The sequence below is a fragment of the Heteronotia binoei genome, chromosome 5, assembly GCF_032191835.1.
Source record: "Heteronotia binoei isolate CCM8104 ecotype False Entrance Well chromosome 5, APGP_CSIRO_Hbin_v1, whole genome shotgun sequence".
NCBI classification, from domain to species: Eukaryota; Metazoa; Chordata; class Lepidosauria; order Squamata; family Gekkonidae; genus Heteronotia; species Heteronotia binoei.
In genome coordinates this window covers 112,311,497-112,326,516 of record NC_083227.1, presented here as the reverse complement: position 1 = coordinate 112,326,516, position 15,020 = coordinate 112,311,497, and the positions used below count along the sequence as shown (strand labels likewise).

The 15,020-nt window shown below is 40.9% G+C and overlaps 2 protein-coding genes across 6 annotated transcripts in view; both read right to left on the bottom strand.

Annotated features, from left to right (window-relative positions):
* The window catches only part of IP6K1 (inositol hexakisphosphate kinase 1), a 38,971-nt gene extending 33,243 nt beyond the window's left edge, over window positions 1-5,728 (bottom strand). For 2 of the 5 annotated variants that reach the window (XM_060240097.1, XM_060240098.1), the window contains exon 1: window positions 5,573-5,728. The gene's annotated coding sequence lies outside the window, so the exon portion shown is untranslated. Of the gene's footprint in view, window positions 1-5,450 lie in introns of all 5 variants that reach the window. The other 3 variants (XM_060240100.1, XM_060240096.1, XM_060240099.1) reach the window with 3 other exon arrangements.
* A 3,480-nt stretch (window positions 5,729-9,208) lies between these two features.
* CDHR4 (cadherin related family member 4) overlaps window positions 9,209-15,020 on the bottom strand; it is a gene marked incomplete at its 5' end in the record, with an annotated part of 45,697 nt that continues 39,885 nt past the window's right edge. Inside the window, 5 exons of the mRNA XM_060238824.1 lie at window positions 9,209-9,327; window positions 9,993-10,026; window positions 12,176-12,251; window positions 12,345-12,386; window positions 12,752-12,891. Of these exons, the coding sequence (XP_060094807.1) occupies window positions 9,272-9,327; window positions 9,993-10,026; window positions 12,176-12,251; window positions 12,345-12,386; window positions 12,752-12,891 (348 nt within the window). The remainder of the gene's footprint in view (window positions 9,328-9,992; window positions 10,027-12,175; window positions 12,252-12,344; window positions 12,387-12,751; window positions 12,892-15,020) is intronic.

Below are 15,020 nucleotides of genomic sequence, written 5' to 3'. Positions count from 1 at the left end.
ATCAAAAATCCCATGGTTTTAGTATTCGCAAATGAATCACTTTATGTTCTTCAGTATCTCTTACTGAAATAATGAGACACAACCATTAATAGAATTCGAGCAAATTCTTAAATATTCAGAAATCTAAAAAAAAAAATCCCGTTTAATCTCTAAGCTATATGTGGCTTTAAACTTAATAGCAACAACCCTTTAACATACCAACTGCACTAACAAATTCTATGGAAGAGTATTACCGGACAAAGAATGGAACTTAATTTGGAACTCACCACCTGTTAATTCAAATATTACAGATGTAAAACTACAGGGGTTTAAAATACTATTTTTGGTACCTTACTCCACAAGAACTAACCCATATCAACCCAAAGGTTGTAATCAGCAAGGGACATACCTCCATTGTTGGATAGAATGCCCTAAACCATGATTTTTGGGAAGTGGTATTGGATTGAGTTAAATTAATAACAGATATCACAATCCAATTTAACACTGAATGTATCTTTTTAAATGGTTGGAAATGAAAAAGTGTCTCCCTGTAAACTTAGAAATAGTTTTTATTATATGGCTGCTAAAAATACCATAGCATCTTATAGGTAAAATTAAACAAGCCCACAAACAGACTATTAGCATAAAACATTATGGAATTTATATATTTTGGCCAAAATCACATCCAGTCTTTCACAGATGTTGATGTTCAGATTACCTCAGTAAACTTTGCTCCAGTCTGGATTCCTATATTAGAATATCTAGTAGACCAAATAGAGATTCCTAATGTAACAGAAGAGCTATGTTTATGGTAAAAATGTACAAAATGTGTGGAACTGACTTTTGAAACTAATCATACTATATTGTAACTTACTATACAGTTTAATTACACACAAAAAATTGAAAACAAAAAATTTAAATTATTTTTCCAAATTCTTATTAACAAAAGTTGTAAAATATCTAGAAAACATATGTGGAAGAAGGTGTGACAGAAGGAACTTTAGTGCAGTCAACACAAATTCAGATAGAGGCTAAAAATATGGTCACCAGAACTGGATGTATAATATTCTAAATAATTAAAATAAACAATTAAACAAATAATTCTGAGGTAAGTATGGGAAACTTTCAGTACACTCTGTCAAAGAAGAGTCACTGGCATAGTGCCTCCTTCAAAATGTTTTGCGTAGAGATGGGAAAACCAGTATCACAGGTTGAGCAGAAAGGTTTCTACACCACTGGGCAGCAGGTACAAAAGGGACCCACTTACCTGTCTCTGATGAACAGGAAATGAGAACTGAGTAGTGGTGATTACTAGAAACAATGGATATTTACCATGCTCAGCCAAAATTTGTGTCCTCTGGAGATAAGTAACCTACAGTTGTAGCCTGTTGGCACAAGATTTCTCCCCATTTATCTGTGACAAATCCTCAGGACTTCAGTAAATGAAACAACCAGAATCAGAACACTGGGCAGTATGGGAAATACCAAATTTAGTTTCTCTCAGTAAGAGCAAGGCTTGATCCACCAGAACATTTTTGTGGACAGAACAATTTCAGCTCACAAAGCACAGCTTTCTCACTTCCCCCCACTTGCTGTAGCTCAAGATGCTCACCCCTCCACTGTGCTCCTTCAGAAGACATTTGGGACAGCAGTGGGAGGAGGAGAAGCTCTGGCTCTTTAAGGATAGAAAAGCAAAAGCAGTTGCCGCCATGCTGTTATTCCCTATTAGGAAAGGCATTACAGCTTAATCAGCAAGGTGCCTTATACTCTACCTGTAAAATTAAACCTTTATTAAGACTGCTAGCAGTCATATGCCATAATTATAATAGCAATAGTCAGAAAAGGTACTGTATGTTTATCAGCAACTATATACAACAGAACCATGCAATTTAGAAATGAAGCCAAGATCCTGTTACCATTGTATGACTGACTCCTTTCTCCTCTAAAGGCCTAACAACAAAACTTGGGTCTAGTGCATATAGCCTATTGGAGAGCCTACTGTAATAATCTTTACTTTCCACAAGCATTACTAGTGATAATGGTATTAGGAGAAGAAACTGTTCCACTCACATCAGGGATGTAGACAAACTTGAAACCAGTCTAGCATTTACTAGATCTGAGTCTTCATTTCTTTTTGAGAAAACCGAATTCAGATTCCAGGTATTTAACCTACCTAAGATTTATTTCAGAAACAGCCGCTGTAATCCATGCTCTTCCCCACATCTCAAATTGGCTAAAAGCCAAGTCTATTTCATAAATCTTTATTTCAAAAATGCTAAAAGTCTAAGCAAAAAGTGCTCTTATGGTGGTAACATTGTATAAACACAAAAGAACGTTTAAAGTATGCAGAAACACACGTTTTGCCAAAGAGCCATATCAATCACTTGCCATAATATCCAACAGAAAACAGGCATTGCTGCTGCAATTTCTTTCCATAGAAATATGAACCTCAAAGAGACTGCAGACTTCTGTGAGCACAATTTACTTTTTATACAAGCATTTTAGTTACATAATGCATCAGAGTAGTTCAGTGCCAAAGTAATGGCAGAGATGCACTGAAAGAGAAAAGAGGCAAAAACTGTTTAAGAGACAAGCTTCACACTCCTTACTGAGTGCACAAATATACATGAGAGTTTAAATCTGCATTATAAAAATCCTCATTAAATCTTCACAATGGAAGCAATTCTCCAAGGCCAGACTCTGCTTCAACCCTTACTGAGTGATCGACAAAAAATCTTCTGTAAAAAGACTCAGCAACAAACCTGTCTTCAAAGGTACAACCCTATTCCAGGGCTGCTGCAACTTATTTCCCTTGAAGAGAGACCATTACTCTTCAGGAATATTTAGTAGCTTTAAGTAATTCCAGACTATTTAGGTGAAACTAAGAGAGCCATAAAACACAACACACACACCCTGAACATGCACAAGTAATCCCATGACTGTCTAAGGAACAGCTCTTCAAGCAAGACTACTTTCCCTTAACCCAGTTCTGCAGGGCCTGCAAGACTACCCTCTTTCAGCTGGCTTTTTCTTAATGTGGAAATTATTGTACCATCATCACGTAAAATTGTGTCAAGATGAGTAGCATCGAGAATGTAGCATTGAATTAATTTTTTGGTTTTAAATCTGATGGTTTTAATTAGATGGTTTTAATGTAAGAGTACATTTAATTGAGTAATATATAAATGCTATGTAATTAAGTGTATTTTTATTATTGTAATGTCTGCATTTTATGCCATGTAAGCTGCCCTGAGCCTGCTTCGGCGGGAAGGGCGGGATATAAATTAAGAAATTGTTATTATTAACCAATAGGCTGCAGCGGACCTCCAAAGGAAAGAGTTCCAAGGCTAAGAACAATTAGCGAGATCATACATCCTCAATATCTACCCTTGATGTAGAGAAGATTATAACAGCTTCTGCATCTAAACACACAGAGATTTTCAGGAATATAAAGAAAATGAATACAAAAACACCACTTAGAAATGTAGATAAAAATAGGAACCAATGCTCTAAATAAACCTGGATATGTCTGCACAGAAAGTGAAATGATGGTACTTAAATTTTAGCCCCATGCTTCACTCAGACACCCATTTACAAAGAGACTCACTGGTCATCTGAACCATGTCACAAAAAGGAATAACTATTAATTTATAGTCCACTTCCTCACAAAACTTTTGAAAGTTTCTCAGTAAATTAAGCTACCAATTCTAAGTTTTTCAGACAAATATAATTAAGATACATCAGAATGAAGGCCGAACTTGCTGAAGCTTCCAGAGAGTCATCAAGGCAACCCCCAAGCAGGATGCACTAAAGCAGGGGTAGCCAAACTTGCTTAACATAAGAGCCACATAGAATCAATGTCAGATATTTGAGAGCTGCAAGACATGAATGTCAGATGTAGATAGGAAAATAGAGGTTGAAAGGAGAGGTGGAAAGAAAGCAACTTTAACTTTACATGCATTCCCCAAGCTGCTGGCTGGCTTGGAGAAGTGATTTTAAAGAGAGAAATGCGTTCTCCAAACCAGCCAACAGGGCGGTGGGGGCTTCAAAAGCTACACAATATGTGCAAAAGAGCCACAGTTTGGCCACCCAGGCGCTAAAGTCTTCAGGTTACAAAGGCTGATTAAAATCTAAGATTTTAAAAAATTGCAACCTTCATACTAGAACCAAACTGATTAAAACCACTCCCACTGCTGATGCTTAAAATTCCCTTTAACAAATAGTTTAACCTAACTTTTAACCTATAGAGAAAAACATAATGTGTTGCTGTTGTAGTTATTGCCAATGGTACTGAGATTACAGTTATCACTCTATGTAGTAATATTAATAGCAGCACATAGCTAATGCATAACAGCATTTTCTAAAAATTAATTAATTCCCTTTACAAGAATAGGCCCATTATGATAACTTGAACAGAGATTCCCTAAAGATTCACTGATTGCAATGGATCTTTGTAAATTAAACATATACATTATAAATAGATTCTGCAGTTTATTAATAATCAGTTGATTTCAGGCAAACTATAAGAAAACTATTAATTTTTCATAACAAACCCTCAATTGTACACAAATAAGTCCCTCTACATAAGATTTGTGAACGGTGCCTTTTATTTAAGAGTAGGGAAACAGAAACAACAGATATTCCAGTATATGAGTAAATATCAATATACTAGAGCAGTTTTCAAAGGTAGGAAACAGGCAGTTTCCATATTAAAAAGCAAAATTATCACTAGTTCAGTTCCAGCCCAACCAAACTCACTAAAGGCCACCCTATATAAACTATCAATCTAATTTGCCAAATCTTCATCCTCCTGAGCGCCCAGGTTTTTTGATAATCCCACAATTCTCTGAATTTAGGTCAGCCGGTTCAGTTAGGAACGGAGCACGGAGGTAGGAGCCTTCTATTGAAGACCAATACCGCGTCCCAATTGATAAAGTCTCCTTCCTTACGAATCTGTCACTACTGACCCGGCATCAAGACGTTTTATTAGACACGGGGGCGGGGGCAATGGCAGGCTGCTTCAGCGAAATTCAAATCAATTTCTCCCCTACAACACACATTCGCTTCCCTTAATTAAGCCATCCTTCCTAAAGACCACCACCACCCTTAGCCCAATGATGTCATCACCCAGCGTTCATCAGGAGCCACAAAAAAGCAACAACAAACGCAAAAACGAGCCTGGCAGACAGCCGCAATTCGGGGAGAGGGAGGGAGAAGCCGCGGAACCCGCCAGGCGACAGCTCTAAAGTCCGTTCAGAATGACTTCTCGGGACCTCAGGATGCTTAGCAGGACAACCATCTCGATTTTCTGTTGAAGCCACCCCACAGATAAACACTAGAAACCTCCTTTCCTTCTCCCTCGGACTTCCAGCTCTGCCCACCACATAGCACGATCCCCCTCAACCTGCCCAGCCTGCTGTGCTCCCCGCCACCCCCGCCCGGCTCTTTTTCCCAAGCACTCATTCACTCACCGTCTCCTACTACCCGCATTTCGGCTCGCAGGTCCTCTTCCGGACACAAGCCCCAAACAGAGAAGACGGCTCGGCCCCAATCTCGCACAACACCCCGCTCCCTTGAAGGAAAGAGAACTCACCAAGGTAAATTTCCCCCTGCCCGGCCGGGGGGCGCTGCTGCTATGTGTCCCCCCAGGCCGGCTCCAACACTTCCCTCACCCGCTCCCTACGGTTCGAATCAACAACAAGATGGCGGCGCCGGGAAGGTGGGCATTCCGCCGTCATAGCAACCGTGTCGCCCAAGTCCCACCTCCTAAGGACTAAAACCAATAGTATGATGAGGCAATCCTAGAGATAAATTATTCCTGATTTTGATTGGGCCGTGTGACCGTCACTTTTCCATATCTTCCACGCCTCTCAAACAGGAACCACGCCTTCAGTTTTCCGACGCACGCTGCGCAAACGTGACGTGACCAATCTCTTGTGTTGGGGCGATTGTCTATAGGCTGACAAGTAATGCCTCGTCAAACCAATCATAGAAGCCGTTAACTGTTAATCTCTACCCCCACCTTGAGGCAGGTCTTTTAGGACCTGACCTCTGTTGTTACCGCGGAAAGTGGTTCCTAGATTACCTTTTACTTAGCCTGCCTTCTGACCCCTTTTTATTGACTCATTGCTGCCTTATCTCCCTAAAACGAACTCCAGCTACTCTGAAGAGTCTGTTCTTATCCAGACTATGATTAAGGACTTGCCATCTGACCTTGCCATAAGGATTGTACTTTCAGAAATTAACTGGAACAATCAAGCCCCCTGCCCAGTTCTCACGTCTCTATTGCAGTTCTCATTCCTCTTTCAAGCTGATAGCCAAAGCCGATACCTGTTGGTCCTCCATTGGACTGAATTATTCTGCGCTATAAGAAATGTTTGCTTGTGACCTGTTGGTCTATGAACATAAAGTATAGAATAAAGGATACTTGTTGGTCCTGATACATAGCTCATGTTATCTTGGCTGGCCACGAAAAATGGACATGCAGGACTTCCAAGTGCTATGGAAATGTTGCAGCAGTAGGGCTGTCAACAGTTTAAAACAGATTTAATTAATTATCAACCAATTTGCTAAGGAGCACTGAAACCCTTCCACGTTCAAAATATTTAAAAAAGGTAAAGGTAGTCCCCTGTGCAAGCACCAGTTTTTTTTCGACTCTGGGGTGATGTTGCTTTCACAACGTTTTCACGGCAGACTTTTTATGAGGTGGTCTGCCATTGCCTTCCCCAGTCATCTACACTTTCCCCCCAGCAAGCTGGGTGCTCATTTTACCGACCTCGGAAGCATGGAAGGCTGAGTCAACCTGGAGCTGGCTACATGAACCAGCTTCCGCTGGGACTGAGCTCAGATTGTGAGCAGAGGGCTCCAACTGCAGTACTGCAGCTTTACCAGTCTGCGCCATGGGGCTCATTTCAAAATATTTACTCTTCAATTAATATACTGATATTGATTGACCTGTTTTGCTCAGATACTCCTTTGGCATCAAAGTGTGTTCTGACAACCACTGCATACCAAAAGAGTAGCTATCAAACAGCATACTTTGAATAGGAAAATCCACCTTCAGCATTATGGATGCCTCAAGTTTATAAAAGATATGAGCCTTTCAGTACCATACTCACCAATGTTGGATATTGTGTTCAGGTGCTAGGTCACAAGGCAGATTTTTAGTTAGATGATAGTGACAAGATGTTTGCTTGTTTCTTTTAAGGCAGGGAGTACCAGAAGGTCAGCTTCTCAATAGGAACTCTTTACTACTAGTAACAAAATGGCTATTGCTTACAAGCATAAGTGCTGTCAAGTCTCAATGGACATTACAAACCCAGCAAAGGGTTTTCAAGGCAACTGGAAAGCAGAGATGATTTGCCATTGCCTTCCTCTGCAGAGTCTTGTCTTCCTTGCTGGGTCTACCCATCCAAGTACCAACTCTGCTTAGCTTCTAAGATCTGATAACATCCAGTTACACCATGCTAGCTTCCCTCCTGGCTATTGCTTACCTCAGGCAAAAAAAGAAAAGAAAAAAGAATTATATATAAGCTAATTGGAATGTATAGTCTTTCTAGTATTTGGATACCTCTTATTTTAAAGAATTGTGTCAGCCCCTTGGAATATTACTTGAATCTCTGTTTTTTAAAAGAGATGCTGGACTCCAGACTTTTTGGTCTGGCAGCCTTCCTACTACTAATCATAGATGTCTATAAATGGGTTTTTATCATTCTGTTGGTCAGGGAAAAGCTTTTCTTTTACTTCATTTTTCCACACCTGAGTCCTGGCACTGCAAACAGACTCCTTCCGACCCATGATGATCTTTGGTAAAAATTAAGCCCTACCTTTCTTTCAGATAATTCCACAAATGCTCCAAAGCAAAACCCACAATTTTACAGTGCTTCTTTATTTTTTAATGTTTGTCTTGGGACTTTGGGATGGTGGCTGCTTTAGTGTTATGTTGGTAGTTCCATTCACAAGTAACACCACCAAGAGCAATGAATTTCAGTCACAGAGAAGTTCAAAAGCAAAGTATTTGCCTTCTAAAAGAGAAAATTGCCACAAGTTTATCTTAATGGGAAAAAATCACCAAACAAGTACACATAAAAGGGAAAAATATGGTCATGATATTTGATTATGGGTCAGGAAGACTTTACAGCACACCAGGGAACTGAAGAAAAAAAATTGTATGCAGTCTTTCTGGCAAGTCCAGCTCCTATCTATATGTAGAAGTTTCTAGGATTACTGGCACCCAGTCAGGTCCTACAGCTTATGTTCTACTTTGTTGTATTTCCCATTCAACCAGTCTCCTTGAGCCTTTACCTCCCAGGGGTCATTTTGTAGAAAAAGAGGTGCTGGAGTTCATTAGCACAACTCATTTGCACAACTTATTTGCATATGCCACACACCTCTGACATCACAGGAAGGCGTATGAAATTATATCAGCTCAGCATTTACCTTAAAATGCTTCTTGAATTATAATTGTCATCATAAAAGCTTACTCCCATCACACATTTAAATTTACTTTCTCCTATGTGGCCACAGTGGCATGACGAAGATTTCCATCAGTCTGCTTTATACGCGTTGATTATTTTCCCTTTTTATTTTGTGAGAAAAAATATTTAAAAGTTTGTCACATCTTAAAGTTCATCAAAATTCTCACAGCAGAGTTGAACAATGGAGGCCAGAAGCAAGTTTTGGGGAGGGAGGGGTTTAAGAAAGAAAGAGCAGAATAAAATTTTGAGGTTCCACTCCTGTGAGCTCCTGCCCAAAATGAGGCCTGCCTCTATCTGCAGAAACTGTCAGTCTCCTCAGTGAAAAACATCAATGCCCCTCCTCATAAGAAGCAATTTTATCTCTATTCCTATTGCATCTTGTCTACCATCTTCCATTGATCTGAAGATATTCTAGAGAAATGTAGTGGGGAAAAATTTCACCAGCTTCTGTATGTCAGATACTCCTAAAAGTAGGAACCCAGGAAAAGAAAAACAAAGGTGACAGCTCTAGGTGTCTATTCGTAGAAGTTTGTCAAATTGAAATAGGAATTGTCCAAGGAAATAACAGCTGGCTGGAGAAAAGCTTTTCAGTTGCAACACTCAGCTTCTGCAGGTAGATATACAAAGTGGGTGTAATAATGAGAGGAAACGTATGGGAAAGACTGACTTCTATTCCAACATATTGTGTAGGTACCATGGACACTTAAAGTGATAGTTCACAGTGTACATTCTGTGTAGAAAGCCTGCTCTTTATCTTCCCTCCCTATCATGTCTGCATGCCCTCATGCTGCAGTCCTTAGGATGGAAAACCACACTCATATCCAGCGCCGTGCTCCACTGCTGCTGTCATAGAGGTAATATTGGCCAGTGACTAGAGACATAAAGCAAAGAAGAACATCAGGTCTTTGTCTAGTGCAGCACTATGTCTTCATCCTTTGCCCTCTCTTCTTGCCCACCAATAACTCCACTGACACCTACCACTTCTTCTTCCCTCCTTCACTGATTGTTCCATTGCTGTTACCTGACAGTCCAGTAGCACTGCCTCCTTCCTTTGCTGCCTTTTTCCCTCACTAGCTTGCTTGTGCACCCACTCACACACTGCACCTTCCTTTGCTGTTTCTTCTGCTACCCCACCTTGCTTGCTTGTCCTCCCCACATTGCCCATTTCTTAATTTTTCATTGCCCAGCAGCAGTTATGACCTTTCTTCAGCATTGTTTATGGGTTGCTAGTGAGTGAGATCTCATGATACAGCATCACAAGGTTTCGTTTTTCCCATTGTGTTTTTGGGGTGTTAAACTCACCCTTGAATTGTTTTAAGTTGTCAGGTTTTTCTGCAAATCATTGGATTTCCTCCAGGTGTGTTGAATCCCCCTATCCACACACAGCCCCACTATACAGAGTTTTTGATCCATGCTCTGGCACTGTGTTCTACATTTGCTGCATTGGTCTAAGAATTCAGTGTTGTGTTTGATTTGTTCATTGAACTACTGTGGAACTGATCTTAAAAACTATTATAAACCACAGAATGGACTTACCAGGGTCCTGAGCAGAGCCATCGAAGTGGTGGTGCTGTAATGGGAGAGAGATAAAGATAGTCTCATATGATCATATTTCCCACCAAGGGTGCCAAAGGCCTATGGGGGAGAGGAAGTGTTGCTTGAACTTCAGATAATCCCAAATTATACCTTTCTTGGTTTCTGTTGTTAAGTGGCTTCTTGGAAGCTAAACAGGAGGAGCTTGATGAGTGGCAGAAATTCTCAGTTATATCATTCCACTCTCTGACTACAGGGGGCACTGTATCTACAGAAAGTGCCAAATGTCATGAGCCCTGCTGAGGAGGAGCTGGAAGGGTTAACAGACCTGGAAGAGTTGCCAGCAAGTTCCTCAGCTGAACAAACAGCAGCTGGCCAATCAATCACTCTCCAGGCACCAGTGTCAGCTGTTGACCATCAATCTCCTCCAAGCTTTCCCCCTCCCATCTCAAGAGTTCAAAGCAGGCTCCGGAAAGAACTTTCAGAGCAAAGACATGAGGCATGCCGATGCTTCAGATCTCTCAGCCCTGAGTTCTAGCAGAGTCACTGCCACCCAGGGAGCAGGCTGAATGAGGCTCCCATATAGCTCCCACCCAGGACCTGGTAACCTTGTGGAAGCAACTAGTCTATTCTCTGGCTTGCATCCACGCTCCTTCCTGATCCTGACCTGCTTGATTTCCTTGGCACCCTGACCTTTTGGCTTTTGGACACTGACTTCTGATTCCGGTTTGTGATTCTGCATTGGTGACTTGGCTGCTGCTTGACTTCCTGGACTTTGACCTTGGACTGGCTTTGGACTCCTGCCTGCCCCCTGAGAATGTGACACCAAACAAGGCAAGCCAGAGTGTTTGGTATTCTGTGATTCCCAGCATAATACCAATTGGTGCATGGCATCCAGCAATGTATTTCCTGGTGCTTACTTCTTATGTCGCTTCTTATCCTGACCCCTTCCATAACTTTTCAAATTCTCTTCGCTTTGTCCTCCTCCCTGTTTACACATTCTCTTTTTCTACCATTTCCTTTGTCTTCCCTCATATTCCTTCCTTTCTTTTCTGCCTACTTTTCTCTCTCCTTACATGTACCCCATGCCACTGCTACAGCTGGACTTTGAAGTGTGGTTAAGAGACAATGGGAAGATAGCATTCTGTTAACATCCTGGCAATGTTTTGGCAGTGCCAACATCATGAAGAATTATGATGGTGAGACTGGAGGCACAGAGAGAGAGAAGTTCGACCTGCTTTCAGCAAAGTTAAGGCAGTAGCCACAACATAAAGGGTACTAGGTGCCATAGCTCTCAGCTTGGCTACATTTGTGTTTATTTGAAAGGGTGTGTGTTTGCTTGAAATTACTTCATCTTGACAACAGCTCCACTACTGGCAGAAAGGATAATAGAATCATAGAGTTGGAAGGGACCTCTAGGGTCATCTAGTCCAACCTCCTGCACAATGCAGGAAACTCACAAACACCTCCCCCCTAAATTCACAGGATTATGTGCATGACATCCATGAGGGATGAGGAGGGAGAGTGGCTCTCACTTCAAGAAGTGAAAGAATAGCCAAGAGACATGGAAAGAAAATAAGGATAATGGAAGATTTACATTCCTTCAGTTTGAGCCATAAACTCATCTCACCCTCCTAGCACCTGCCACATGCACTCCCAAATAAAATTTATTGCACACAGTTATGTACACTTTACTTATGAATGATACTTATGAATGACAGAATTGTTTCAAATCACTTCAACTGAATCCTATGATCAAAGCCTGTGATACCCACACAATCTTGCAGATGGTGACTTATATTAGTTTGATAAATATTAGTAAGCATGGGCAATTACACCCATTTTTCTAGTTTCCCTAAAAAACCCTAAAATAGTCCATTTCCCCCACCAAATACTTTAATTCAAAATTTAAATATATTAAGGCCCCCCACAGCATCCATTTTGTAGTACTTGCTGCTTTTTCTAAAAAATCTGTTAAGTGTGCAAAGTTGGAGGGGAGGCTGCATTCCCAGGTGAACCAGACAGGAGTTAAGTACTTTTGTATTAAGAGTACAGAATTGTTGCAAATCTTTTTGCTACCATATGATAGCAATTACATAGTTTTCCAATTTTAGATACCATATAGTAACAGTCTGGGCACAAACTAACTGGCAACTTTAAATTGGGACAGGCCATACCAAAGTCACTTCCTCAGCAGAAACTTTCCCTTTGTCCTTGTTTGGTTCTTCTGTCACAATGTAGTTCCTTTCCATCCTTTCGCCCCTATAGAATATGAGATATAATTAAAAGGTCTTCTATTAAATTAACAGGTTTCCATAATATACTGGTCTCAGAGCCAGGGATAGGGGCTTTTACCTGTTCTTTAGGAGGGGCTGAGATATCTCTGTTGGTGTCTTCCTGAAATTCAAACATCAGTAGAAAAGTTTCAGACCAGACTTTCTGCCAAATATGCAATTTTGAACTAGTATGGGACAGACTACAATGTTCTTTGAGTTCAGAAAGGCAGGAAAAAGTTTGGGGGCATGCACTAGGCAGCCAAAAATAAGCTTTTCAAGTATCAGGAAAGAGAACACAAGAGTTTCTGTGGGACCAGTTCAGGCCCTGTCTTGTCAGGATATCCTGTCTCCCGTTGCAACACAATCAGGTCCCTTTCCAGAGTGTTCATAGAACCAACTACTGCCAGAGAATTTGCTGGTTTTCAGGCTGAGCCAACAGCAGACATGGAAAAAGGAATGCATACAGAAATTTTGTTAGATACTTACCTACAGCAGAAATGCCAGAACAACAAACCCAAGGCTGAGAGGAGAAGAATTCCGGTAAATGTAAGAACCACTACAAACCAAGGATCTGGAGCCCAGTATTCCTCTGTTCTGTGCAAAATGTTGGGCTTCTTTGATACCATCTGAAATAATAAGATCAGTCCATCATGTAGAACCATAATGCTGAGCTAAGGCAAGCCAGATTCCACTTGCAGAGGTGTATGAAGTCTTTCAAGTAGAGGAATCACTGAGTACTGATTCAAACTGAACCCTACTGTAAGTTCCTGCATGTGAAGGGATCCTCTTGATACATAGTAAAATACTGGGGTATCTTAGACCTCCCTGTCATATTTGCGGTGTCTTCAGTACTTTCAGAAAGGCATGAAGTGAAAGATTTATTTCAAAACTAAGCAACATTCAGCAGTTGTGGTAAACATGTTATTACAACTATGAAAAGGATTAAATTATGTGTATCTATATAAACTATTACTGCATCCTCTTAACCTTTGTTAATCAAAGTTGCAGTGCAACTCTTTAAGCAATTATCCTAACCATCATCAGCATCAAGCTGGAGGGAGTTCAGTATCTTAGGTGTCACTTATGATTGACATACTAACTCTCCATTTCTAACAAAGAGAGGCAAGAGATCTCAGCTCACCAGAGAAGAGGACATGCAGGCTTTAACTGAGATGCTATTGCTTCATAATGTAGATCCCACCACTGAAAACAACTGTATATTCACAGATTAAGTTTCTCTAAAGGAAGGCATGCTAAGTATTATCTCTGTACCTTAGTGCCTAGGGAGCAGTATGTGGGTGGGGGCCTTCCTTCAGGTATATTGGGCCTAGATCAAATAAGATAATGAGCGGCATTTTGAATGGAAGAAGTGGAGGCATGGCTCAGCAACTGAGTATCTGCTTTGTATGCAGAAAGTCCCAGGCAGAACCCCTGGTATCTCCAGTTAAAAGCATCAGCAGCAGGATCTGCGAAAGATATTGACTTGAGACCCTGGAAACTGACAGTGCAGACAGTACTGGCCTTGAAAGACCAATGGTCTGACTCAGTATATAAGGCAGCTTCCTACATTGGAACCAAACTGGGAGCTAAATGCCAGCATTTGGGTAATATAATTGCTGTATGCTGCCCCCATTGATAATTGGCATTCTATACCAATTGCATCTTCCACATCATCTTCAAATGAAACAGCACTCAAAGTGCATTGCACTAATGGATGTTACCATTGCATAGCCAATTGTGGCCAGATCCCAGTTCCTGAGGAAAGTGCAGATGACTTACCAGCCAAATGACTCTTTGCCTCTTTTCAGGACCACAATACCCTGTAGAAATCGGTTTGTCTGTTATCTGTCATCTGACCCTAAACAATATTCAGGCAGTGACCTCAAGGAAACAGCCACTGCTTCTGAATCTGATGAAAAAGGAAAATGGAGGTGGGGCCATCAGCATATTGACACCATATGTCTTACAATGTGATGATCCCTTCCATTCCTGAATATAGAAGTTAAATATTACTAGGGACAAAATAAAACTTTTCCATACTCTGGTTAAATGTGTGGACTTTTATCTGGCAGAACCGGGTTTGATTCCCCCACATGCAACTGCTGGAGTGACCTTGGGTCAGTCATAACTCTCTCAGAGCTGTTCTGCTCAAGGGCAAAATAGGAATCAATTGCACCTTTAAGACCAACTTAGTTTTAAAGGTGCAATTGATTCCTATTTTGTTCTACTACTTCAGACCAACACGGCTGCCTACTTGGATCTGCTCAAGAGCAGTTCCCAGAGAGCTCTCTCAGACCCACTTACATCACAGGGCACCTGTTGTGGGGAGGGTAAGGGAATGGAGATTGTAAGCAGTTCTGAGATTACTTCAGGTAGTGAAGGGTGGGGTATACATTCAATCTCTTCTTCTTCTAACACCTAGAAGCACCCTCTGAAATCACACATTCATATAAGAACAATTACACCATAAAATAATACATCCAAGAATCTCATGTAATTCAGAAGGATTTCATATGTTAAATATTACTAAGAGTTTCAGAAATAATAACAGGGTCAGCCCTGATCTGGATAGCTCAGGCAAGTCTGGTCTCATCAGATTTCAGAAGCTAAGTTGGTTTGCCCTTTGCAAGTACTTGAATCAGAGACCTCCTTTAAATACCAAGGCTGGGAAGCAGAAGCAGGAAATATCAAACCATCTCTTTGAAATGTCCTAGCCCACAAGGGGTTGCAAAAAGTCACCATGACTTCCAAACAC